Source organism: Propithecus coquereli, unplaced genomic scaffold, assembly GCF_000956105.1.
Source record: "Propithecus coquereli isolate 6110/MARCELLA unplaced genomic scaffold, Pcoq_1.0 Scaffold28, whole genome shotgun sequence".
Taxonomy (NCBI): Eukaryota; Metazoa; Chordata; class Mammalia; order Primates; family Indriidae; genus Propithecus; species Propithecus coquereli.
This window is the reverse complement of record NW_012148396.1, coordinates 11,248,021-11,261,423: the sequence shown is the minus strand read 5'-3', so window position 1 is coordinate 11,261,423 and position 13,403 is coordinate 11,248,021. Positions and strand designations below refer to the sequence as shown.

The 13,403-nt window shown below is 61.2% G+C and overlaps 2 protein-coding genes across 2 annotated transcripts; both read left to right on the top strand.

Annotated features, from left to right (window-relative positions):
• Positions 1-323: 323 nt before the first annotated feature.
• LOC105813338 (ly-6/neurotoxin-like protein 1) lies at positions 324-4,687 on the top strand. Its single transcript, XM_012647985.1, has 4 exons — positions 324-403; positions 1,397-1,573; positions 1,789-1,890; positions 2,091-4,687. The coding sequence occupies exons 2-4, from the start codon at positions 1,522-1,524 to the stop codon at positions 2,285-2,287; spliced, it is 351 nt and encodes a 116-aa protein (XP_012503439.1). The 5' UTR covers positions 324-403; positions 1,397-1,521; the 3' UTR covers positions 2,288-4,687.
• Positions 4,688-7,142: 2,455 nt separating this feature from the next.
• Positions 7,143-11,159, top strand: LOC105813339 (ly-6/neurotoxin-like protein 1). Its single transcript, XM_012647986.1, has 3 exons — positions 7,143-7,259; positions 10,465-10,569; positions 10,820-11,159. The coding sequence occupies exons 1-3, from the start codon at positions 7,205-7,207 to the stop codon at positions 10,954-10,956; spliced, it is 297 nt and encodes a 98-aa protein (XP_012503440.1). The 5' UTR covers positions 7,143-7,204; the 3' UTR covers positions 10,957-11,159.
• Positions 11,160-13,403: the final 2,244 nt, after the last annotated feature.

Below are 13,403 nucleotides of genomic sequence, written 5' to 3'. Positions count from 1 at the left end.
TCCGTGACGTGTCCGGGCGGAGCACCTCCGTCTGAGGGTCTCCAGGATGTACTGTGGGGTTGCCTGTGTCGGGGGTCCTCATGCTGGAGCCGCTGTGGGGATGGCCCCAGTTCTAGGCGCCCCGGCGGGGAGGGACCTGCGGGGAGCTCGCGCGGGGGCGGGTAGAGGGCGGGGCCTTGGGGTGCTCACGTGGGGTGGGCAGCCCTAGGGGCGGGGCCGGGGTGGACCTGCGGGGAGCTCTCGCTGGGTGGGCGGTCCCAGGGGCGGGGCTTGCAGGGAGAAGACGCGCGGGGGCGGGCCGGGGCCTCTCGGGAGGACCGGCAAGGGGCTCGCGGAGCTGGCGATGCTGGCCGCACCGACGGACGCACAGTCAGACAGAGGGAAAGCACGGCGAGCGGCACGGGTGAGTCCCAGGCACGGGGGCCTCAGGGTGGTGGTTGGTGAAGGTCACTGGCGAGGTCACCGCGATCCCCAGCTCAAGCCCAGAGCCCTCCCTCCGGCGGGGACCGCAGTCTTTGGGGCGGGGCTCTCAGAGAGGGGGCGTGAAGCGCCAGAGCCGCAGGCCTGGCCTGACTCCAGCCTTCTGCATCCTGGGGTTAGCGCTCGGGAACTGGGTCATGGAGGATTTGTTGTTCCCAGGAAGGGGGAAGTCTAATTAGCTCCCCAGGGTGGGGCCGGTCCACATCCCTGCACTCCAAACCCCTTCCCAGAAGGTGGGCATCTCCATCCCAAACATCAGACTCATACTGGGAAGTTCTTCCTGTCTTGCCCAAGTGTCCTCCCGGGATGCCTTCGAAGCGCATTTCCCCACGGGCTGAACTCAGCTTCTTGCTGTCCCGCGAGCTCCCGCAGTGGCCAGGGACTCAGACCTGAGAGGCCCAGGCAGGGCTCTGGAGGCCTTCCTGGGAGAAGGAGCCCCATACAGGGACACCCCAGGAGCCGAGGGGAGGAGGAGCAGTGAAAAGAGACTCCGGCCTTGGGCTAGTCCTGCCCTGGCCAGCCACCTGGCACCTAGGGCCCTGCGTGGGGAGGGGGCTGTGTGCCAGGCTCCCAGAAGGCCCCTGCACCAACCATCCCCTGGGTTAAGTTCTGGTTTTAGCCTGGTATCCAAGGCCCCTCCTGCGTCCCTTTGATGCCGCCCTTTCTCTAGCCCCGCCCCTCATTCTCCTCCAATCTTCATGGGCTGTCTTGGACTCTTGCAGGAGCTGGTCTCTGGTTGGAATACCCTGACCTCTGCTCCTTTCTTGTCCTATCTCAAGTCTCCCCTAATCCAGGAAACCTTCCCTGACATCCACTGAGTCAAATGACCCCTCTGCTCTCCTGCCCCCCTGCCCAGGCCCCCTGTGGGTCCCTCAGGCCCACCACTGACCACATGTGTTTGCCACTCTCTGTGCAGGGCTGCAGCTCCCACAGTAGACTAGCAGCTCCAGGAGGGCAGGGTGCTGTCTAACCTCCTCTGTGATCCAGGACCAGCTGCTGCCGGCCTCCTCACTCCCACGCTGCCCTCTCGCCTCTCCAGCCATGACACCCCTGCTCACTCTGTTCCTGGTGGCCCTGGTGGGCCTACCTTTGGGTAAGATGGACCCAGGATGGAGGGATGGACAGACCTACATTTGGGGGCAAGCAGGCTCACAGTGGAAAAGGAGGCCAGAGTTCCCAGTGGCCACTTCTCCTGCCAGCCATCCTGCCCAGGGGAAGGTGATGGGCTGGGGGTCTGGTGGGCTGGAGGGGGGCCTCGCCATGTTCTGTGACCCCTCCCCAACCTTCCTGCCCACCCCTTGGCCCCAGCCCAGGCCCTGGACTGCCACGTGTGTGCCTACAACGGAGACAACTGCTTCAACCCAATGCGCTGCCCAGCCATGGTCACCTACTGCATGACCACACGCACTTGTGAGTCTGTGGGACCCCCCTGGGCCCTGCATGGGGAGCAGAAGGGGAGGCTTTGCCTGCCCCCGAGCATGTGGGGAGCCTGAGGAAGGAGCTCCCAGCTGAGGGGGCCTTTCCCTAAAGGGCCTGAATGCTGGGGTTGGGCCAACTGACCCATCCCACTCCTCTCAGAGTAGCTGGCCCATCTCCCCACCCCTCTGCAGACTACACCCCGACCAGGATGAAAGTGAGCAAGTCATGTGTGCCCAGCTGCTTTGAGACTGTGTATGACGGCTACTCCAAGCACGCGTCCACCACCTCCTGCTGCCAGTACGACCTCTGTAATGGTGCCAGCTTCACTGCCCTGGGGGGCCTAGCCTTGGCCCCCATACTCCTGGCCACCCTCTGGGGTCTGCTCTAAGCTCTGGGACCCCAGGCAGACCCTCTCAAGGAATAGCTCTTGAGAGACACAGCTGCACCCTCTCACCCTGCACACCCCACCCAACTTTCTGCCTTCCCGGAGACCCCCTCAGCCACTCCCAGGGCCCAGGACTGTCGGCAAGAGGACTCTGATCTCCCCTAACCACGCAGGGGACCTCACTTGGCAGCCTTGACCTTTCATTTTCAAAAGGCTGGTGTGTGGGACTGGACCTCCCAGTGTGGGAACTGGTGTGTGGGGACTGGACCTCCCAGAGGTGTCTGACATTGACGGGTGAGCGTGGGCCCTCCTCCGTCCAGGGATAGAAGTGTCTAGGAAAGTGCTATTTCTGGGGAGGGGCTCAGCCAGCCAAGGAACACTAATTTGATGGAAGCTGTGGCCAAGCCCCACCCCCTGGGCAGACCTTGGGGTGCAGTCCCAGGAGGAAGGGCTCTCCCAGGCCTAGGGAGTGCTGTCTCTGCTTCCTGCTGAGGCCAGCAGCCACCCGGGGCAACTGTGGGATGGAGGGCCAGGTGAGGAAGGCCTTTGCCCCATCACCTATCCTAGGAACTCATGCCAGGCCTGGTGTAGGAACAGCCCTTGGCAGGGGAGGGGCTGGCCCCTCCAGCCTTAGAGGCTCTTGGGGTCCAGCGGGAATCTGTGCCCTCTAACTGACTCACACACCTTGTCCTTTCCACATCCCCCCACCGGGCACTGGGCCTGAGGATGGCAGGGGTGTGGGAGCAGTGGCCGTGCTATATTTGGTGGGGCCTGAACACTGACCAGGGACCAGGGCCAGGGCTATTCCGGGCAGGGAGGAGGGGGCAGGGCAGTGGGCCCACAGGGCCTGGTCCTTAGCCTCAGCGGGTTGGGCAACCTGTGCAGGCTCGGAGAAGCCAGACCGTGGTGTCTTCTTGGGCCTCTCAGGCTGAGACCCTGCCCAGGCCCTTTGGCCCTGCCCCTTCAACCCCAGGCTGCGTCCACAGGGACTGCTGGCACTCCACCATGGCTCAAGCACCCCCTCCGGCTTGGGACTTTCATGGACCCCACCCCAGGTCTGGGAGGCACAGGTCTGCCCTGCCTGCCAACCTGGATACGGGTGGCCCAGGGTGCACCTGTCCCACTTGGAGAGAGGCCAGATGGGCTTCTGAAGACGTTGTGGTACCCGCAGCACCTGAGGCTTCCTCACCTGGCCAGTGCCCCCCAGCACCGGTGACCATCAGCAGGCCGCCTCAGCTGGCCCAGTCCTGGGGGGCGGGAGGGTGGTAAATGCCCATGTGCTGGAATTGCCCCTAGCCCCACTCGTGGCCCATGCCAGGGCAGCCTAGCTGGAACTGTGACTTGAGAGCTCCTCTCCAGGACCTACTTGGGGGATGAGGGTTCGCATCCCAGGGGACTCCTCTCGCAGGGACTCAGGGAACGTGTGGCAGGGGTCCTCACACAGGCCTGGGCTGGGAGCCGTTTTCTGGCCTCAGTTTCCTCTGGAGGACAGGATGCTGAGGAAGGACAGGAGAGTGGAGTCCTTAGCTGAGGGCCCACCCACAAGGAGGACAGGGTGGGTCTCTGGCAGAGGAGACTTGGGTGGGAAGGGGCCCAGGGGTGGGGGACATTTGACTTTCCAGAGGTAGTGCGGGCTTCGTACCAGGCCAGGTGGGAAGGCATGCAGGGCAGTCCTGGACACCCCTCACCCACCCCTCCAGTGTGTGGGCCGGGCCCTTTCCCTGGGGCCCAGTCAGGTGTGAGCCCCTTCCTGGGGGAGGCTGGGAGTAAGCCAGGTGCCACCTCAGAGCTCCCACAAAACGCCCACCAGCAAGTGGTCAGCCTCAGGGTGGTAACCAGACAAGGCCACCTCAGCTGCAGCCTGCAGAGGCCTCGTTGCTGGCTGGGAGGGAGGCTGCAGCCCCAGATGGCTCCTGACTCAGCGGGAGGGGCCTGGGATGCGGTCATTACTCTGCTTGTGCAAGTCCATGGTCCTGATTGAGGTGGTGCCCTCAGCCAGAGCTGGGAGGGGCCCCACGGTCGGGTCCTCCCTCCCTCCCTCCTGTCTGTGGGGTAATGGGGAGGAGGCCTGGTTCACCTGTGGGCTCAGGGACAGTGAGAACAAGGGTCTCCGGGAGCTGGGGGTGCTGGGGTGTCGGGGGCGGGGTAGCTTCTCACACCTGCCTCTTGCGTTCTTCTGTCCACCTCTCCCGAACCCTGACCCGGTCCAACCCCTGCGCTGACAACACTGCCCCCGGCCTCGGGACAGGGCTGCTCACCCCACCTACACCCCCGATGGGGTTCTGCCTGGCTGGCCTACCCTGGGTACCTAGCCCAGAGCACGTGGAAGGTGCTCAACTTATGCTGGGCCAGGCTGATTAGGGGAAAGTGCATGGCTTGCAAAATCAGAGAACTGGAATGGCAGTGACAGCAGAAATCAAACTAGTAAACTTGTCCCTATTGTATCGATGGTGGTGACGAGTGACATTGGTCTACTGTCCCGATTGTGTTGATGGTGGTGATGAGTGACATTGGCCTACTCCTCCGCAGCATGGCTATGAGCACTCTGCAGCAGCCCTGCAAGGTGAAACCTTTGTCACGCCCCTCTGACAGAGGCACGGAGAGGGGAAGTAGTTGGCCTCCCTGCACACCCCTGCCCCGCTATGCAGTCTTCTCCAGCCTTGAAGGCTCTGCACCCCAAAGCCTGGGAGGGGAAGGTGGGTTCTACACACGGTGATTGAAAGAGCTTAGATCAGGAAGCTGTGGGGGGAGCTTGGAACCGGAAGTTTGGGAACCTCCGAGGGCTAGAGTCAGGGCGTCCAGCCCCACGTCTGGACATATAGTGGGGGTGGACAGGGTGGAGAGCCAGAGGGCCCCACAGGCTGACCCTCCCTCGCCCATGTTGGCTGTGGCCACTCCCGCTTTGGGGAACCCCCTGACAGAACAAGGAGCACCCTCCATAGGGTGGGTGCTCGAAGCTATTCACTGCTATTCACGCTGGGAGGGGCCTGAATGTCTCAGGAGTGGCTGCTCGAACGTACCACGGCACCCTGGGATGTTACGTGTTCTCCATGGAATATGCTACACGACTAAGAAGCAGCTGGAGCTGTGGGCAGTGACCTGGAGACAGCCGGGTGGGCACCACAGCAAAAGGCACAGGCACGAGGGAGGTGCAGGGCCCGGGCCTGGTGCCAGCCTCAGGGCTGGACGTGGGGAAAGGGCCAGGCCAGCTGCTGCTTCATCCTCCTTCGTAGTGTCTGATTTGTTGTAATGAACGTTAACTGCATTCATAATTCTAAAACCCTGGAAAAGGTAAAAAGAAATTGCGCGGCCCCCTCCTCTGACTTGATACCCCCTGCCTTCCTGGGCGCACTTCGTCTGTTCCTACAACTCTGGGTGGCCTAGGGCTCATCACGCTCCACGTCTCCAGGCCTCAGCTGCTCATGTACGAAATGGGAACGATAGTCCCCGCTCCGCTGGTCATGGTGTAAGTGCCCAGCCCGGGGCCTGGACACGGGAGGCCCCAGGTGGGTGGGTGGATGCTGTCCTTTCCCTCCCATCTGGCTTCCTGGGGTCCAGGCGCTTCCCAGGACCCTGCTCCTGCGCTAACACTCACCTGAGCCCTAGTGCTGACCGGGACTTGGAATTCCACCTTCAGGTGTGGTTCCCGCCATACTCGCTGTACCTGGCACCCAGGAGTGGCCCTCAGTCCCCCACTCAGAATAAATGGACAGATACACTGTCTGCCCTTCTCTGTGGCCCCACCACCTCGGCCTGCGCTCTGCCTCACCTTCCCAGCCCAGTTTGGATGGTTGTCCTGGCTCCGTGGTCCTAGACTCCTGTCCACTCTACCCCATCCAGGACTTGGGGCCATCCAGTCTCCTCCAGGCCTGACCTGACCGCGGAGCTAGCCCAGGCACAGGGCAGGGACCAGCAGGATTCTTGGGGCCACAGGAGAGGCAGAGCTAGGGTGCACCCACCCCTGGGGGAGGCTGGGGATCCTGGGTGAGGGAGACAGGACCAGGCCCAGCCCACCACTGCCGACCTGGCCTCTGGCTCTCTGGTTCCTGACCCCAGCTTCCCACTCTCCCTGGGAGGAGGGTCTGAATCTTCCAGCCCCTCTCAGGATCTCCCTCCCTCCACCCCCACCTCTCCAGCCCTAGGGAGCCCCCCAGACGGGGAGTAGACAAGCCATCCGAGCAGCCAGAAAGCAGACACGGGGGCCCTGCCTGGCTCCCAGGCCCTTCCGGCTTCCAGCAGAAGGACGATGGCTCCTCCTCCAGTGTGTTTCTCTGGGCCGTCACTCCCCACCTGCACAGACCTTGGGACCTTGGTGACAATCATGGGACCCTTGGGACCTCCACAAGAGGCTGCTCCCAGCCATGCTTCCTTTGTGCTCCCAGTCCTGGGAGGGACCAGATGAGACTGGAAGCCCAGTGGCCAGGTGGGGACATTCTGGCCTCTTTGGAGGAGACCTGGTCATCTAGCCCACTCCAGGGCGGGAGTGCTGATGAAGGTCCCTGGTTTCCACCCGGCTGGAAGCTCCATTTTTGTTTTAAGGGGAATGGGGTGTCTGGAGGCCTGTGCCAGCCCCTCATCCCAGGCCACCAAGGGAGAGTGGCCCATGCACTGAGTGTCCACCCTATGCCAGGCCATTTTAAGGGATCCTTGACCAGTAAACTGGGATTATCCCTACTTTGTGGACAAGAAAAAAGGCTCCTGGGATCAGACAGGGCTTGCCCCAAGGCACCAAACTAGCCAGCTTTGGGGCCAGATTGGGCCCAGCACTGCCTGGGCCCCAGCCCAGCTCCTCTGCCAAGCCAGGCTGCCTGGTGACTCAGACCTGCGGAGCCCTGGAGCGGGCGAGGGCCAGGGCGGGGTGCAAGCAGGTATAAGGCAGCCAAGCCAGGGCGCCCGAAAGCTCGTCCTCACCGGGAGAACATGCAGCTCCACGTTGGGGTCCTGCTGGCTGCCGCCGTCTTGATCCTGCAGCTGGGTGAGTGCAGGGGTTGAGGCACCACCTGCCCTTGTCCTCCCTCGCCCTCCCCCATTACTCCAGCCTGACCCTCGGCCCTCTGTCTCGGCCACACCAGCCCTGGCTGTGACTGCCCACCCTGGGGGAGCCTGTTTCCTGTCCCCATCTGCCAGTCTCAGCCCTCCTTCTAAGTCCCTCCTGGGCCCACAGGCCCACCCAGCTCAGCCCTGCACTGACCCCTGCACTTCTCAGGGCACTGCCCCGACTGGAAACCTCCTCTCCCCTCCCCCACCCTCCAAGCCTCTCCAATACCACAGTGACCACTTGCACACGAGCGCACGCGTGCTCACACACACGCTGGATGCGACTGCCTTCCTCTGGCCCTCTCTGGCCTGACGTCCACTGCGTCCACTGCTTGCCGTTCCCATCCCCCAGCCCTGTCCAAGGTCCTGTCCTCTGTCCTGCTCCCGGCTTCCTGGGGAGATCTCGGGAGATCTCGTCCATTCCATCCTGCCAGTGTTCTCTGACAATGCCTACTTCCGCCAGCGCTGGCCCCATCCCCCCCAGCTCAGGCTCTTTGGCCCAGGTGCCTGCCTGAGGGCTCCAGGGGGACACCCCCCAGGCACGGCTGTCTGCACCTGCCTTGTCACCTTTCAGCGGAGCCTGAGCTCATCTCGGGACAGCATCTCCACTCCCCCTACCCCGATGCCTGGACCAAACCTGCTGGCCTCCTTGGTCCACCAACTGCCCCTCCCCAAACCCAACCAGCCCCCATCACCCCAGCCCTCACCTGGCAATGTGTCTGTTTCTCCAGCTGTGTGTGGGACGACCTAGGCAGCCTCTGCCTCGAGGGGTGGGGCCTAATGAGACGGGGTAGACAGAGTGTTTATGCATCCCTGGCACTGGCTCAGGACTCTCTTGGACCTGTCCAGTCTCCATGCCCAGGGACACTCTCCTAGGCCCGGGCCCCCGGGGGGCCCCTGTCCTTTGAGAAGACAAACCACTGACCTTGAGGACTGCCCCAGGGTCTGGCAGACAAGCCCCATCCTGAAGTGCTGAGGCCCTTAGGTGTGCGTGGGAGACCCAGGCCAATGTGGTGAAAGCCTTTGTCACTGTCAGGGCTGGAGCACAAGGGGTCAGGTGGCCTCCAGAGGGAGTAGCCACCTATCAGTCACCCTTCCCCCTGTCAGCCAGGGGCCAGCATGTCACAGGAGCCTTAGGCCTGGGTGCCGCCAGGTTCCCACTGAGAACCCCCACCCAGAGACCCTTCCCACATGAGGGGGTCCTTGAGCCCCTCCCTGTGCTGAACTCCCACCTGCCCCACGAGGAAAAGCCCCAAGCCAGGCCATCGCTCTTCCAGTTGGAGCCCCATGAGCTTTTCTCAGGGCCACCCCAGATCCCACATCCTGGCCGGGTGTCTGCTGTCTGCCACCCCCCAGACCTCACCATCTCCCATCCTCAGGCCGGCCCCAGGCGGCCCAGCCACCGTGCCTGCTTCAGAGAGAGCAAGCCCAGTCCAGCCACTGGACCACTTGGCTGGACCCTGCCGTGGTCCGCGCACCCAGAGCCCACCCGCCTGCTTGTCAGCCCCTTGCCTCCCTCCTCCCTCCTCTCTCCAGAGCTTGCACACTCTGCACAGCTGGCCCAGCTGGTGTCCCCAAACATTCACAGCCATTTCCTGTTTGGAGCTAAAACTTTCTCTGCCTTCCTCCCCACCATATTGCTGAAAACACAAAAGCCCCGATAAGGAGTAGAATTATTCTTTTCCCTGATAACCCAGCTTCTGCCTCCCCATTCCTGGAACTCATTCACTCCTTTGTTCATTCATTCATTCTACCAGCCCCTCCTGGGCCTCATTAGGTGGGGGGTGGGGTGCAGTGCCACCTGCGCTCTGGGGGCGCTGCTGAGGAGTGCATGGAGGCCCTCATGCCTAGGTTGGTGGGGGTGGGGAGGGAGCACTGAGCACAGCCACATGGGGCAGGGACACTGATACCAGATGCAGGCAGGAGGCCTTCTGGGAGGAGGTGGCATTTGAGCTGGGGCTTGTTTGCCTGGAGGGCAGAAGAAGCAACACATGCAAAGACAGGGAGGCGCTTGGGAGGATGAGCCTGTGAAGGGGGTGTGAAGCAGGAACTCTCTCCCTGTGGCGCCCTTGGGGTACAGACACCCTTGCCTGTCCCTTATGATGGAGTAAGGTGCATGGGCTTGGTGGCTTGGTGGCAGCCATTGTCACCTTTCTTGCCTGCAGGTGAGGGTCTCAGCTAGCTCTATACGGCTGGTAGAGAAGTCAAGGCTGATGGTAGAGGCACCACCACAGTCGGGACTTCCTGCCTCTGTCACCTGCTCCATGGTGAATTCCACCCACAGGCCCCAGGGTCCTGAGGATGTGAACCAGAGGGGAGGCAGGGAGAGTTGGAGGCTGAAAAAAGAGACAGAGCCAGGCAGGGGGCGCTGCCGAGCCTGGTGCGGTGCCCACAGCAGAGGGCAAGACTTAGGAGCAGACCCAACAAAGGCATTTGGGAACAAATTTAGCATTTCAAAAGCAAGGAGGCTGTCCTTATGGAAAAAGGCAAAACAGAACTTTGCCAGCCTCCCTTATGCTTGTTTGACGGTTCAGTGCTCTGTCATCTTTGCTCTGGGTTCCCTGCAGAGGTGGGCAAGGCACCCACCGTTTCAGCTGCCAGAATGGAGGCCCTGGTGATTCTAAAGGTCCTGCTTGGGTCTCGGGTCCCCAGAGGCAAGCACGGGCATGGCCAGAAAGTCCCCACCACCCCTGCCAGAGGCTCCCCGCAAAAGCCTGGCCCCTGCACCTCCACTGCCCTGGGAGGTCACACAGCAGCCAGGGCTGCCCCAGCCCACACCCTGCCCGGGGCTCCTTCCTGGGCAGAGGGAGCAGACCACTGGCCCATGCCGTGCAGCTGGCTCCCACCCACGTGACTGTGGCCCTCCAACCTCCACGTGGCCACCCGCACTCGGCAATAAGCAGCCCCACACGACAGCCTGACCTTGGCTGAGGCTTGGTGCAGGGTGATCTTCCTCTACTCCTATCCCTGGGTCTTGAGGGGCCAGATACCCCAAGAGAAGGCATGGGAGCCACAGCTCCTGGGGGAGCTGGATCACAGAATCAGGAGACTGGCCCTGAGGATGGGAGTGGGGTGGGGATCAGATAGTGCCATGCCATCACCCACCCTGGTCTGTGGCCATCTGTCTGTCCCTCTGCCTGCAGCTTCAGCCCAAGCCATGCGGTGCCACCAGTGCAAGGGCTTCGGAGGATGCTCCCATGTGGCCAGATGTCCGGGGGACTCCACCCACTGCATTGCTATCGCCACCCGTGAGTGGGGGTGGGGACCGCTGGCCAGGCCCTTCTTGCCCAGGTTGGGAGATCTGGGCTCAGAGGGGGCAGAGCATAATCCAGGCACCCCATGAGTCAGGAGCAGAGTGGGAGAGCATCCACATGTGCCAGCCTGGGAGGGTCCCAGTGAGGGGCCACATGGCCTGATGCACTTGGGCACCAGGTGGGTCAAGGGGCCTGGGCAGCTCAGAGCCTCGGGGAGTTCCATGGCTCTCTCTGCACACCCCAGGGGATCTCATCACCTTCAAGGACCTGCCTCTGGTCACCAAGATGTGCCACAGAGGCTGCCCCGACATCCAAAGCTTGGGCCTAGGCCCCCACGTGTCCATCATCTGCTGCCAGGCCAGCCTCTGCAACCACGACTGACCACCCACCACTCCTGCTGCACTCTAGGCCTCATGGCCCCCACCCCAGGCCAGCCCTCCTGCTCACCAGCCCACATGCCCCAGCCTCTGTGCTACCATCCAGCACCACTCTTCCTCGGAAGTCCTGCAGGACATCTTGCCTAAATCCACTGTGGTCCAAGTCTGGGCCTCCCTGTGTGCCACCCCTCAAGTCCTGACCCCTAATAAAACGTGGCTGGATCATTTGGCTGGAGCTGTCTGGTGAGAGTGGGGCACTGTATCCTGGGCTTGGGGGTGCCTGGCCCCTCACCCCAGGTGGCCCCTGCAGCCTCTCCCACCCACCCTCATCCACTGAAGGCCTTCCCACCTCCGGGACCCTGGGCAGGGATCTGGGGCTGGGGCACACGAGGAGCCCCTGCCCACCCAGAATGGGAATCAGGATGCCTCGGAGAAAGGACGTCCAGGCTGAGACGCGGAGGCTGTGCATCACTCACACCCGTGCACTTGAGCGCGCGCAGGTGCACACACATAACATGCACACACACACCCCTTGGTCGGCTGCCCATGGGAAGATCTGCTACCTCCTTGGCCTGGGGTCTCTGGCTCCTGGCAGCCCCCTGCCTGTTCCTGCTCCCATGCCAGCCCCACCTGCCTTTGTGCTCACCTTGCTTATTTCTCCTGGGAGCCTTGTGTGCCCACCCAAGCCCTGGGTGCCCCTCTCTAGGAAGCCCCTAGGAGCAGGAGATGCTCCCTCCAGCTCCTCCGGGTGCCAGGTGGTGTGCTGGACAGGGTGCATCCGAGAGTTGGGAGAATGGGATTGACGCTGTGATCACCCATCTCTGTGGGGAGGGGGGACATGGGACTAAAGTGAGCCAATGTTTGTGGAAGTTATTCACTCGCTCGGCAGTCAAGGGCTCTGGCAAGGCCTGGGCTGAGCCTCAGGCTGTGAGGCCGAAGGACCCTGGCAGCCCTGGCCCTCCTGCTTTCAGAGACGTCGAGGCGAGTCAACAACTGCGGAGCACGATTCCTCCCCAAGTTAACACCTGCTAAGCAACGTACCACCAGGCCCTCTCCTTGGCCTTTCTTATTCTGACCTTGGCAAAGTTCTCAAAATAAACACATGAAAAATGTGATGCAATTGTAAAGCTGCCTGGCAAGGCAGGGGGAATGTCCCAGGCAGAGAGTGACTCAACACAAAGTAAACTAACAAGGACCTCATTCAGGGTGGTCACAGGCTCAGAAAGAGAGAGGGAAGGGACATGTTGGCGACGCCCAAATAAGCCCAAAAGCAAAATAGAATTTGGAACGTGCTGGCGGTGGTTCTTCAGATCAGGGAGGGAGGTATGGAGCACAGGATGCCACGCGGGCTGCCCAGTGGGGTCCTGACTCCCTCGTTCTATCAAAAGACAGTCCAGTTGCAGCAAAGACTTAAATATAAAAAGAGCAGTAAAGAATGTAATGTAATGTAGTAATCAAAGGGTTAAATGTGAAAAGAGCAGTGGCTCATGCCTGTAATCCTAGCACTTTGGGAGACTGAGGTGGGATCCCTTGAGACCAGGACTTCGAGACCAGCCTAAGCAACACAGCAATATAAAAAAATAGAAAAATTAGCCAGACATGGTGGTTGGTGGCGCCTGTAGTCCCAGCTACTCGGGGGAGGCTGAGGCAGGAGGATCTCTTGAGCCCAGGAGTTTGAGATTGCAGTGAGCTAGGATCGCACCATTGCACTATGATAGAGTGAGACCCTATCTCAAAACAAACCTAAAAGAAGTGAAAACAGAGATTTTTTTAAGTGCTAGACAATTCAGAACAGAAAAACTAGACACATTCCTCAGAGGATTAGACACAGAGTTTACTGCAGACCCAGCCATTCCACCCCCAGTCATACACCTGAGAGAAGCAGAAACGTGTCCACACAAACACTTGCTCATGCATCTTCGTGGCAGCATTATTCATAGCAGTCCCAAGTGGAAAAAACCCACATGCCCATCAACTGATGGATGGATAAACAAAACATGCTCTGTCCGTGCTGTGGAAAACTGCTCAGCCACACATAGGAAGGAAGTCCTGATCCGTGCCGAAACACAGCAGCCGTGAAAACGCCGTGCTTGGTGAAAGAAGCCAGCCACAAAAGATCACAAATGCTGTGATTCTATTTGTATGCAATGACCAGGACAGAGAGAGCTGCAGAGACAGAAGCACACAGAGTGGTCGGCAGGCACTGGAGAGTAATTGTTAAGAGATAGGGGGACGAGAACACCGTTTCCCTCTCTCACACCACTCAGGGCAATACTTCACCTCTGCTTGCCAAAATGCGTGTGGGGTGCTCTCCACCGCAACCAGCCGATGCTGCAGTGACACCGGCTGGGTGTCCTCTCATTCTCCTCAATTCCAACACCATCCACCTGGAGATAGCATCAGATCCCCCACGGTGAGGGCTCGGTCCCACAAGACTGTCCCTACTTCAGA